General features: G+C 39.3%; 1 protein-coding gene across 1 annotated transcript; it reads right to left on the bottom strand.

Annotated features, from left to right (window-relative positions):
- Positions 1-4,178: 4,178 nt before the first annotated feature.
- Positions 4,179-10,381, bottom strand: meox1 (mesenchyme homeobox 1). Its single transcript, XM_084434948.1, has 3 exons — positions 9,642-10,381; positions 5,543-5,715; positions 4,179-4,915 (listed from the first exon to the last, which is right to left on the bottom strand). The coding sequence occupies exons 1-3, from the start codon at positions 10,105-10,107 to the stop codon at positions 4,793-4,795; spliced, it is 762 nt and encodes a 253-aa protein (XP_084291074.1). The 5' UTR covers positions 10,108-10,381; the 3' UTR covers positions 4,179-4,792.
- Between the last annotated feature and the right edge of the window lie 3,022 nt (positions 10,382-13,403).

The raw sequence follows: 13,403 nt of genomic DNA, 5'->3' as shown, positions 1-13,403 counted from the left end.
TACTGTTCGTTTTCTCACACAAACCGCTCGTTTCGTTCTTAGGCCATCAATGTGTACTTACGATGGGGAATTGTTTAATTTGGACTTCTCTGTGCATGCTCTTTGAGGTGGTGACCATAGACCTGCATTATATGACTGACAGACAAGAACGGTTTGACCTAAAAATATCAAAATTGAAACTACTGCGGAAACAAAGACACCTACATCTTGGATGCCCTTGAGGTAAGCTAAAACATACCAAAATTGAATTTCAAAGTGAACTATCCCTTTAACATACACTGAACAAAATTAGCAGTATCTGAAAACTATCAGTATCTGGTGTGGCTACCATTTGCAACACATCTCCTTCACATAGAGTTGATCAGGTTGTTGATTGTGGCCTGTGGAATGTTGGTCCACTCCTCTTCAATGGCTGTGCGAAGTTGCTGGATATTGGCAGGACCTGGAAAACGCTGTCGCATATGCCGATCCAGAGCATCCCAAACATGCTCAATGGGTGACATGTTCGGTGAGTATGCTAGCCATGCAAGAACTGGGATGGTTTCAACTTCCAGGAATTGTGTACAGATCCTTGCAACATTGGGCCATGCATTATCATGCTGCAACATGAGGTGATGGTCGTGGATGAATGGCACACCAATGGGCCTCTGGATCTCGTCACGGTATCTCTGTGCATTCAAAATGTCATCAATAAAATGCACCTGTGTTCGTTGTCCATAACATACGCCTGCCCATACCATAACCCCACCGCCACCATGGGCCACTCGATCCACAACGCTGACATCAGCAAACCGCTCACCCACTCAACGCCATACACGCTGTCTGCCATCTGACCTGTACAGTGAAAACCGGGATTCATCCGTGAAGAGAACACCTCTCTAAAGTGCCAGACACCATCAAATGTGAGCATTTGCCCACTCAAGTCGGTTACGACGACGAACTGCAGTCAGGTCGAGACCCCGATGAGGATGACGAGCATGCAGATGAGCTTCCCTGAGACAGTTTCTGACAGTTTGTGCAGAAATTCTTTGGTTATGCAAACCGATTGTTGCAGTAGCTGTCCGGGTGGCTGGTCTCAGACAATCATGTAGGTGAAGATGCTGGATGTGGAGGTCCTGGGCTGATGTGGTTACACGTGGTCTGCGGTTGTGAGGCCGGTTGGATGTACCGTCAAATTATCTGAAACGCCTTTGGAGACGGCTTATGGTAGAGAAATGAACATTCAATTCACGGGCAACACCTCTGGTGGACTTTCCTGCAGTCAGCATGCCAATTGCATGCTCCCTCAAAACTTGCGACATCTATGGCATTGTGCTGTGTGATAAAACTGCTCATTTTAGAGTGGCCTTTTATTGTGGCCAGCCTAAGGTACACCTGTGCAATAATCATGCTGTCTAATCAGCATCTTGATATGCCACACCTGTGAGGTGGATGGATTATCTCGGCAAAGGAGAAGTAACTAACTTCTCACTAACACAGATTTAGACAGATTTGTGAACAATATTTGAGAGAAATAGGCCTTTTGTGTACATTGAAAAAGCTCATGAAAAATAGGGGCAAAAACAAAAGTGTTGCGTTTATAATTTTGTTCAGTGTATGACTAATCAACATTATATCACTAGCATTAATGTTGTTATTGTTACAGCTTAACAGATTGCAGCTGACCTTTCTAGCTAGCTAAACTATTGCAATAATGTCATTACACTATAGCACTGTTGCTGCATGGCAACACAGACATTTGATCGATTTACCAAAAACTAATTTCATAAAAACTTTTTTGAGTGGTGAATATGTCATCATACCTTGCCTGAGGTGAAGTTTCTGATTTATTTATTTATTTTTTGTATGTGATATGGGCTGGTCCTTGTTTGTTACTGATGTTCTAGTTTGCTTTCAGCAACTACTGACAAGAGAGGACAGTCTGTCAGAAATCACGCAAATGTGACTTAACCAAAGAACATCATTGGCTAAACTAAGGTCTTTTCATTCCAACAAAAAACACGAGAATGTTTTTTTAAAGAGACAGTGGCAACGAAATGAACACAAATAATATGTTGCCATATGGCAAAACCATGCGGTATTAATGACAATAGTGGATACAATAGATTGATTATATTACTCTCATTTAGCCTGCACTCTTTTATTTTGTAGATCAGGGGTAAATAACATTGTGCAATTTTCATCTTCAAAGTAAGTCATTTTATGTTTTATGTTATTTGGTTTTGATTTGTATAATTTGTTAATGCTTAAAAAAAGCATTCTTTCTATCTGCCAAAGAAATGCACTGGAAATTATTTGAATGTGCTTTTCCCAATAAAAACAAAACAAAACAAATATATATAAAGTGTAGTAATACAAAATGTGGTTTGGCATGGCTGGTGGTTGCATAGCTGAGCTGTGTGAAGGGTCATGAAGCTTTGATGTCAGAGTGAAATGTTGCCTCAGTAAACAATAACACCATACAGATGGACCACAGCACTGAAGCAAGGCCAGCGAGCCACGCTTTAATTCTGCAGCCGTCTCATAGATCTGACCTGCACACCTCCAGCTATCCATCACACCCCCACCCACCCCTCAAAACACTCTCTGAGTATACCAAACAGCCTCTTTATGTGGTTCTATTGTATCTGCGTCAAACTGCAAAAATGCTGCCTTGTTGCATTGCAAATGTTTTTTACAAACATGTATTTTTTGAGTCTCTTTGTTTTGCTGGCCGCAAAAGGTTGAATTGGCAAAGCTTAGTCATGAGCTACTTAAAAACTGTCTCTTACTGAAATGCGCATTCATCATTGTGAGCCGAGCCACAGAATGATGAAGCTGCCCCACTTTGACTTCTGGTTTCTTTAGTTAACTGTCAGTCTGAGCTGATCTGTGAGTGTTCATGTTCAGTAGGCCAGACTTTCTCTTCCATCTGTCTCTTTTCCTCTCGTTTCCTCTCTCCGTTTTACCCCTAGAGAATCCTCGTCTAAATGAAGTCACCGGGCAAACGAGTGCGAGTACTCAAGATCACGTTACTTAACATGCTATTTTTGAGGGGCCAAAATTAAACAAAACGGTACGGTTCTGTTTAAATAGAGTGTACGTGCATGTGTCTTTAAGAATAAATCCCCTACTGTGTTTATTTTAGTAAACGTCACATGTGTAAATGGACCACTGCAGTGTGCTTTTATTAGGGGTTCTAATATCATAATTAAGTTTATATACAAGGCTTATTTTCATAGTCATTACTAGAAAAGCAATAATACTGCATGTAATGGTGGAAAGCAAGCTGTGGCTGAACAGGGTCAGCAACACTGTGGGACTTAACCCCATCATGGGTGTGTATGGAACTATTCCTGCACCTCCACCTCACAGGCCACTCACCTCTCCAGTCTTTGTTTGGCTGGCCGGCCAGCAAGAGTATAGGCCTACCATTGTGCGTCCCTGGACCTTGGATGCTTTACCACTGTTTTCTTTGGGAAGCAGGAAATTGGATGACTGGCTACCTGCTACAACAACATCCTGTACTTGAGAAGTCATCTCTTCACTCCTACCCACCTATTATTCTCCACAGCACTACACAGCGGTCACTCTCCAGACTTCTGGTGCGACTGGTCCCCTCGTGGGCTGGTCTGAGTTCTGGTAAAAATTGATTTTTCGGTCCATCCAGATGCTTCCGTCAAGACTTTAGGGCCAAGAGAGTCGATCCCAAACACTGTACTTTCATCAGAGCTTTGGGAGCATTCTGGAAGATGATCAATATGCTTAAAAGAATAGTTCACTGAAAAATGAAAATGCTCCCTCATGTTATTCCAATCCTGTATTACTTATTTTCTTTTGTGTTAAAACAATTATTTTGTCCATACACATTGCTTTGGACCCTATTTGACTTTTATTTTATGGACAAAAACAGTTGAAACATTCTTCAGACTATCTAAATGATGACAGATTATTTGGGTGAACTATACCTTTTATGAGTATGAAACAACCCATCCAGGATCTAAATCTATCTCAAATGTATTCATGTCATGCAAGTAGTTTAAAAATAACACAGAATTGATTTGTGTTGATTAGATTTACATTTGCTTTTGCAAAAAGCTGCCTCCACGCCAGCAGGTGTCAGGATAAAGGCATTAGTATTACAATTCAAAGGAGATCTGAAGAAGAAAAATAACCACAATTAGGTTTTTCTTAGTTTTCAGATTTATTGATTTTTTCTCATTTTTAAGTAACATCTGTGCTTTATTAATTTCATATAAAAAAAAGAAAGGTACAACAAAAAAGGGAAATGGTTTATTCTAAGAGCAACCTGACAACACCGTTTAGGGTAAAAATAAAGACATGTGATATCGATGCATTGGGGGTTTGGTGTGATCCTAAGACCGTCCGTCAAATCTGTGGAGCTTCACAGGTGGTTCTGATCAGGCTTCAGGCACCACCACCACAGTGTGAAAGACCTACATCATGTCGTCATGGCTGGAGGTCAAAGCTATTAAACCAGGGCTTGAACAGTTAATATAAATTGTTTTTACACATGAGTAATTGGGTTTTTATAGGCCTCTGATTTCACTCGATCTGTTTATGAATGAAAGTGAAACATGTGGACTGAAAGTGGATGGTGCTTCCAAGCTGTTGAAGCTCTGTTGATAATTAGTCATCTGAGCGAAGAGAGCAACAGGAAGCACGGACGCTTTTGTCCATGAAGCAGTGTAACGGGATACGTGGAAGGACTAGTGAAAAAAATTGGACGTTGTGCGTATTGCCAGGGTGAGTTGGGTGACTGTAAATATGAGGAAACGTCTAGATTGGAGTTTTACTCAGAGCTGGGAGAGGCGGCCGAGTCCATCTCATCTGCTTCAAGGTCATGAGGAGATGCAGGCTGTCCTCCTTTCACTCTCTTCCACTTCATCCGTCTGTTTTGAAACCACACTTTCACCTGCGAATAAAAACGTTGATGCGTTAAAACTGTCTGGAAATGATTTTGAGAATAAATGTGCACTCTCTTGAGTGATTCGAGATAATTCTGCAGCCAGCAAATCAAGAGATTTGTGACATTATTTCTGACGGCTAAGCTCTGAGGAACGCAAGTCGGTGACCCCTGTGCATCTCTTTCCCCGTGGAAACACAGGAACACGGACCATCTGTTCCCACACTATTTTTACATGCTCCTTCTCGACTGAATCTGTCTGCCACTCATTTTTGAAAGCAAAGTGTGGCAGGCGGCCAGGATCTGTAGGATGCATCGGAAAAAAGTGGAGAAAGAGTTGCAAAGGGATTCGGGAGAAGCCCAGAGTTGTGCTGGGATCTGGCATGTGATTGGGATTGGGCCTGGGAAAACAATCAAGGACCAAGCTAAGTGTGGTCTGAGCTTAACTAAAAAAAAAATATTAAAAAACAGCCTAGTCCGAAATCGCTGAAGAGTGAAGTCAGGGATTGATGGGATGACGGCTCTGCGTTGTTATTGTCAATCATTTTTCACATAGACTTATTTAGGCTTGACGAACGAGTGTTTTCTTTGCTGTTTTCAGCCAAAAATACCATTAAATCGAAGTATCTATTGTACCTGTCTCTCAGTGAGGTCAAGGTTGACAGCGATCTCGTAGCGTCGCAGGCGGGTCAAGTAGTTGTGGTGGGTAAACTCGGCTTCCAGCTCTCGGAGTTGCTCTTTGGTAAAGGCTGTTCGTTCCTTTCTAGCCTTGCAGTTCGAGTCTGCCTTGAAGCTTGAGTCCTGAATATCTGGAGGATACAAAGGAAAATAAGACTAGTTAGCATTAGTTTTGTGATCTATGGCGGTTAAACATTCGTAACAGGTTTACTTAAAGGGACAGTTCACAATTTAAAAAAACAAAACTGTGGTTTTCTGTGGAACACAAAAGAAGACATTTAGATGTTTTTTTGTCCTTACAATGAAAGTCAGTGAGGTCTAATGTAGTTTTTAACACTATTGACTGTCATTGTGCACAGTTTTCAAAATATCTTCTTTTGAATCTATCTTGATTTTAGAATAAATCATGCTGATTCTGGAGTGAGTAAATGATGACACCATTTCAACTATTCCTTTCAAGAAAGGAAAAGGCCTAAACTCAAACGCAACACTAAAGTTCAGTTCCCCCAGGAGCGGTGTGTGTTTTCATGCATGTTAACTTTAAAACTCTGTCTGCATTAAAACATGGTTACAAGCCGTTTTGTGGGCCACACAGGGCAGACATTTGCACAGGGCTCAGTTCAGATCACAGGGTCCTTGAGCCCCAGTTAAAGCATGCTGGGAGTTTGGGGGTTGTCGAGGCTGCAACTGACCACAGAGGACTCAAGTTAGCAAGGAATTCACCGGAACATTGTTAAATCCGCTAACAAAAGAACAAAGGCTTGAATGAAGTTTAAGAGTGTGTGTGAGTTTATGTCCTATAATTCCCTGACACTAAAAAAATGTTTTCTTTCAAAATGCACTCTTTTAAGAGTTACATGCAAGAATGATGATTTACGTTACACAGATTTGTGTAAGCTTAATTAGTTATTCCAACCTTGTGAACCCTTGTACGTTATATTAGAACCGGTAGCACTGAAAGAAAGCTGATGCAATTTCTGTGAAATGACTTTAATTTGTCAATGTGAGAATTCGTGCTTCGTGTTCGCCAGATCCCGGCCAGACTATGAAATGGACTGCCAGATGTGAGTGGGAAAGTGAGACAAGTACTTTCTCACATATGGCAACCTGTAGCCTCTGTTCCTTTTAGAAGGCGCAATATTATCGTCATTAAAGTCCTGTTCATTTAAATGCACTGCCGAGGGTAGTAAATGGAAAGGTGGTGGCAGGTTGGGGGAGAAACACCTGGCACTGTGGGTATGTGCGTGCTCCAGAAAAACAGACTCCAATAAATTTCCCCAGCAAAAGCCCATAAACATTTAGGGAGCAACCTCCCCTCGGTGGGGTGTCTGGTGGGCATTTGGCATTTTATGTAGAAGGCGCTAAAGTCATTTGTCCAAATTAAGTCAAAATGAGTTGACAAGCTTAATTTTACATCAGTAATTGGTTGCCAAACACATTGGAACAGTCAAAATGATGTAAACTTGCTCAACACATGCTGATGCTTAGATCTTTAAAAGACAACTGACGAGCTGTAAAAAGTGAAATATGAGGATGTCATTCAGTCTCTTATGCTTACCAAGGCTGCATATATATGATTCAAAAACACAAACAAACAAAAAAAAAACACTAATATTATTAAATATTATGACAATTTAAAATAACCGTTTTCTATTTAAATATTTTTCTTGTGATGCAGAGCTGAATTTTCAGTATCATTACTTCAGAAATCATTCTAATATGCTAATTTGATGCTAAAAACTATGCTAAATGCTAAAACATTTCATTATTAATGTTGAAAACAGTTGTGGACAATTTTTGTTTTAGGATTCTTTGATGAATAGAAAGTTCTATTTCATTTATTTAAAATAGAATCTTTTGTAACATTAGAAATATCTTTACTGTAACTTTTGATCAATTTAATGCACACTTGCTGAATAAAAGTATTGATTTTCCCCCCAAAAAATTCCATCAAATTAGCATATTCGAATGATTTCTGAAGGATCATGTGACACTGAAGACTGGAGTAATGATGCAAAAAAATCAGCTTTGCATTCGCAGGAATCAATTCTATTTTAAAATATATTAAAATAGAAAACAGTTATATATATATGTATCAAGTTTGCTCAGTTCATATTATTAAATTATTTTCTACTTAAGACTGTATATCCTAAACTGAAGTAAACGGCAGACTTGTGATGTAAGAAAAACAAAAATGATGAGCACATCCTTCGTGATTTAGAATTCATTTTGGGAGCAAATATCACATCTGTTTACAATTTCATGCAATCATGAGTGTCTGCTTGTCATTTCAGGTATAAAAAAAAAAAAAAAAACCTAGTGAAAGCATAATCACTACCAGATTTGATTATCATATCCTAGCCAAAACTTTCACACCTTGTGTCTTTCTATAATTTACCCCAACATTTTACAACAAATTCTGTCACATTAATGCACGCTTAAACCTCAGCCTCAGTGATGAATATTTTCATGATGGTGAATTTCTCTCCAGTCAAATGGAGAATGTGTTCTGTGGAGATCCTGTTACTGCTTAACGACAGGAAAATGTCAATGGATAAGAATGTAGAAGTGGGATCGCAGGCAAGTTATATTACAGACGTGGTCTGGCTTGTTTCGACCGCAAGTGATGTAGGGTTACATTAAGGTAACACAGAGAAGGAAAGCGTATATTTATTCCCCACATTAGACTATGAGGCCTGGATGCATTGTTGTAGAGGGCCTGGTGATGGATTTGAGCAAATCATTTTTAAACGCCACTCATAAAATGTATATTGTCTTGCTGTTTTGGCCAATGCTATACAAAAGACTATTGGAGAAGAGATTATTTTCCTTCATCCCAGAAAAGCAAAGCTGTCTCATTTTCCACAGAAAGGCTGAGAGATGAAATTAATGCACCAGATGTGCCACAAACACTGAGGTTCACTTTTCCTCCTTTCCGAATAGTGTGAAATTGCAAGTAAGGAGAGTGTTCATCACTAAAATTATGTAGATTTAATAATTCCTGGACCTTATTATTGTAGGAAACTAGGTAAATAGGAATTTTTGGTCAAAAGATGGGCTCAAAACCTTACATTTTGATACGCAGAATACTACTGCGGTGCTAAGGTCGTTTTAATAATAATAAAAAAGATCTATGATCAAAAATGTCAGTAATATGACACTTCTGATACTAGACACATGAAGATCCAGGTGCCATTAGATTGCCTTAATGAGATTAATAATACATAGAGATTCATAAACAGTTCATTACTATTAAATCTGATTATTTAGTTGACTTTCATATATTTGATTCTTCATAATCAAAATAAATGTTTTAGAAAATCAGATCTGGGTTGAGATAGTGTGACAGATGTTACTGAATGTCGAAACTGCCGAACTGATTATTTGAAAACAACAGCAAACACTATAAAGCTGAACTTTACCTAAGAGCCTCCAACAATTGAAGGAAACAACTGCAGAATAATAACAGAATAATGTGTTAAGGGTCATCCTTCACGTGCACGCTTGCTGTGAGGAGTAAAAGATAGAATATCTTAAGGAAAATCTATTATATCCTACAACACCCCTAAACAACAATCCAAAATCGAATAATCCTGTCATCATTTACTCACCCTCGTCATCCAAAACCTTCTTTATTCTGTAAAACACAAAAGAATATAGTTTGAAAAAGTGTTTTTTTGCCTATACAATGAAAGCCAGTGGGGTCCAGTGTTGTTTTGGGCCCCTATTGACTTTCATTATACCAACAAATAAATTTTTCAAAAATATATATTTTTGTGTGTTCCGCAGAGGAAAGAAAGTCATACGGGTTTGAAATGACATGAAGGTGAGTAAATGATGACATCATTTCAATTTTTGGACAAACTCTGATCACTATCACTATCCCCACCACAGCTTAACTCTCAGCACAAACCTACCAACCCTCACACTGGTTTTAGATACTATCTTACATGTTTTACATAATGTGCTACAATTTCTGAACAGGGAAAAAATGAGAATGTTCAAACCACTTCAACCATCACCTCGTGTCTCATTCCCTCTTGCCTAAATGACTCACCTGTGATTTCTCTTTTCCGCTTGGAGCTTTTTTTCTCTGTGTCGACCGCTGGCACACTTTGAGGCGAATACTCTCCCTCTAGACATGCTGTGACTGCTCCAGGCAGCCTGTGTCCCCCTTCACTGTCCATTTCAGCTCCCACTGCTTCTGCCGCCCCCTGGCACGGCTCCTGCCCTCTGCCTCTGGGCTCACAGGGAGAGAACTGCCACTCCGTCCGCTGGTACCCGCCGTGCGTCTCCGGATACAGTCTGTCCTCGCGAGGATAAGTGTGCGGCGCCGGCACCAGGCAGGAGCTGGAGAAATCCGTGTAGGCCAGGAAATCGTGCTTCTGGTGCAGGGCGAATGGGGCCTGCTGGTAGGGCTGCAGCCCGGCCCCGGACCCTCCCGAATGAGGGCTCCTGACGCAACCCCAAAGAGCGCCGCCCGTGTGAGGGCTCCGCATGCAACTGCTGGCTGGCTGATCCATGCCGAAGAGCACGCAGCACAGAGTAGGTGTCCTCAGAGATGCAGCTTTTTGGGTTTGGTGCAAGTCAACCTGGGAAATATCCACTTCAGCATGTGCAAACAAACACCTCAAAGTCCACCTTTGTAAAAATCAGTATGAAAGCAGACACCTTCCTACAGCGGCCACTCTGGTGTAACACATCAGCTCACACGCTCTCTGTCTCTCATTCAGCTTTCAGGCTGACCCACTACATCCACTCTCAGCTCTACAAGCTCTTTTCACAGTTCTGAGGCATTCCTGACAAGCAGTCCCTCCTCCTTTTTAAACGCTTAGGTGGGAAAGAGTAGCAAGTTTATGGAGTGTAACGTGAGCTTGCAGAGGAGGAGTCCTGCGGTCCACATGTTGGTACCCCCCAACCCAGCCCTGCCTCATATACTATTAATCATGGGGGATTTTATATGCACATCTAATGGGATTTCCAGGTGCTGGCTTTTAAAGGAACATTGTCTGTAAAATATAAAATGAACACCCACACAGGAAAGTTGACCGGATCCTTTTTAGCTTCTTTTATCCCCAAAACCCCACATTTTCACTTTTCCAAATTTTTGGTGGGAACCACTGAGTACGGGCCGCTCTCTGCCCTGGCGTAGTCTGTGTTGTGGACGTGTGTGACGACTGTGGACACTGTCAGGGATTTCTCTCACACCGACTTAGGCGGTGCTTTCTTCAACACCTCTCGTGCGCACAAGCTCTAATAGAACAAACACACAAACATGCTGTCATTCATTTTAACACCAAATTAGTCTTAACTAGCGTCTTAATTGTCTGAATAATTCATATGATAAATAAAACATGGCTCATTTTAAAAATGCTGTGTAAACTGTACGTAAACAGAACCACATGATGATCAGCTTTCTATAAATCAATTTCCAAAATGACAGTTTTACATATTGTGTTTTTTTTTTAAATGTCTTATTAGCTCATCAAGGCTGCATTTATTTGATCAAAAATACAGTAAAAACAGTAATTTTGTGACTTAACTTAAAATAACTGTTTTCTGATTTCATATATTTTCAAATCTATTTTATTCCAGTGACTGCAAAAATGAATTTCCAGCATCATTACTACAGTCTTCAGTGTCACATGATCCTTCAGAAATAATTCTAATATGCTGATTTGGTGCTCAAAAAAACATTTATTATTATTATTATAAATGTTGACAAATATTTTTTTTCGGAAACAGTGATACACTTTTTCAGGATATGAATAGAAAGTCCAAAAGACAACATTTATTTGAAATAGAATATTTAAAGATTATTAAATACTTTTTACTGTTACTTTAGATCACTTTGTGTCCTTTCTGAATAAAATATATATTAATTTCTTTAAAAAGAATCTTACTGACCCCAAACTTTTGAACAGTATACCAATTATATTATGGAATACTAATTATATTATGGTATGCATTATACTTGCATATAATGTATACTTTAAAATAGCAATAATCATTATATTTGATCATTATATTAGAGATAATTTCTAAATTCATGTTTCAGATTGGAAGAAAATGTCAGAAATATATATTTTAAACAATGGCATGCTTGGTTTCATATAAATGATCACTGATAATGAAGTCCCTGCCATTCATATTACATAAATGTTTGCAATCATGCAAGCAGTGTATGATCCAAATGTGAAGTCATTTCTCCTGTATTCTAGTCATGCGTTTGCTCTGCCAAGCACTCTATTTAACAGATTTCACTTGACATTTCAATGTGTTTGAGGTTGGAATCTCGAGTTTTCTCTCTCTACGCGGTCTGTATAACAAGTGATGGAAAGCAAACATGTTCAGTTGCATTTCTAAGAACTGTGGTCTGTGGTTATTTTTATTGTTGCTTTGCTTTGTCCTTTGTGTGATCCTGACATTTGTGAATAGCAAAGCCTTCACCCCAAACTAAAGCAACGTAATCTTTAAAAGGTCTGAGGTAAGACTGCAATCCTTTCCCTTTACCCAGCAAATAGCTGAGCCATGAAGCATCCACCTCTTTACTGGCAATCTGGTCCCTACCATGACCACAGGGGGCTGGGGTTAGACAGCATTTGCGTTTAGACGGGCCATCTGTGCGAGAGTTTTACGTTTTCTTTCTGTGTGTGTGTGTGTGTGTGTGTGTGTGTGTGTGTGTGTGTGTGTCAGTCCACGCACATTTTGAGTCTTGAAGTAGTCACTGCTCCATGCTTAAACCTGTTGCCGTCAGTCGGCCAGGGCAGGTTGGGGGCAAAGAGGGTGTTTTTGTGTTTTCATTTGATCCATCTTCATGACACCAGAGAGAATAAGAAGGATGAAAGAGAGTCCTAACGGAGCACCGGCCCAGGCCAGACTTGGGTCAGAGAGCAGTGGGAGAACAGAAGAGATTCAGACCCTGCTGCTGAACACTTCATTTACTGCTTCCGCCAAACTGTGAGACACACTCTCACACACACAACCAAAACACACACACATGTGGTGCTGAACTTTTGTTTGAACTGAGATGACCATCAAGTGAAATGATTGACAGTAAGGTTTGAAATACATTCTCCTTAAAATACTTGCAAAAACATTTCTAATATTAGCCTACCTAAGTATTTTCCAAATGCAAATAGCTTTTTTAATATAATAAAAATGTATATAGGCTATATATATATATATATATATATATATATATATATATATATATATATATATATATCTTGATACATTTTTATTTTTATAATATATATATTTGCAGTTAATTGATTCCACTGTTTTCCCCCCAAATACATATGTGAAGAATTATCTAGTCTGACGCAGTGATTTCATTTTTCTGATGACACTTGACACGAAGTCTGTTGTGAGTTGAAGGAAAAACTAAATCGTGCTGCCCTCTAGTGGTTGTTGAAGACATGTTATTCTTAAAATCTCCCTAGTATTTCATGTTCAATAATCTTTTTTTTTTGTCACCTAAGTATAATACCATAATATCCATAATACCATAATACCATCACCTAATAATCACCATATAAGTTTTTCTTTCTTTTTATTTTCTTCCATTACTCAGTGATTTATAGTAGGCTACATGCATTTTTATGCTGTCGTTCGAGCAGAGATATGAAAGGTATAAGTTTGGAAAACACGTAGGCCTATTTCAGAAACAGTGAAACATATTTCCATGTTAGGCAGGTTACTATATAAAAAACATTTATTTATTTTTATGTGACTTCAGTCTGTATTGGCAGATATTTCATAAGTAATCTTTCTGTTTTTGATATTTTGTTATAATGCTGTAAAAGGGGGGTGGGGG

The sequence above is a fragment of the Rutilus rutilus genome, assembly GCF_951802725.1.
Source record: "Rutilus rutilus genome assembly, chromosome: 16".
Classification (NCBI taxonomy): domain Eukaryota; kingdom Metazoa; phylum Chordata; class Actinopteri; order Cypriniformes; family Leuciscidae; genus Rutilus; species Rutilus rutilus.
The sequence above is the reverse complement of the archived record's forward strand: the minus strand, read 5'-3'. Positions and strand labels throughout refer to the sequence as shown.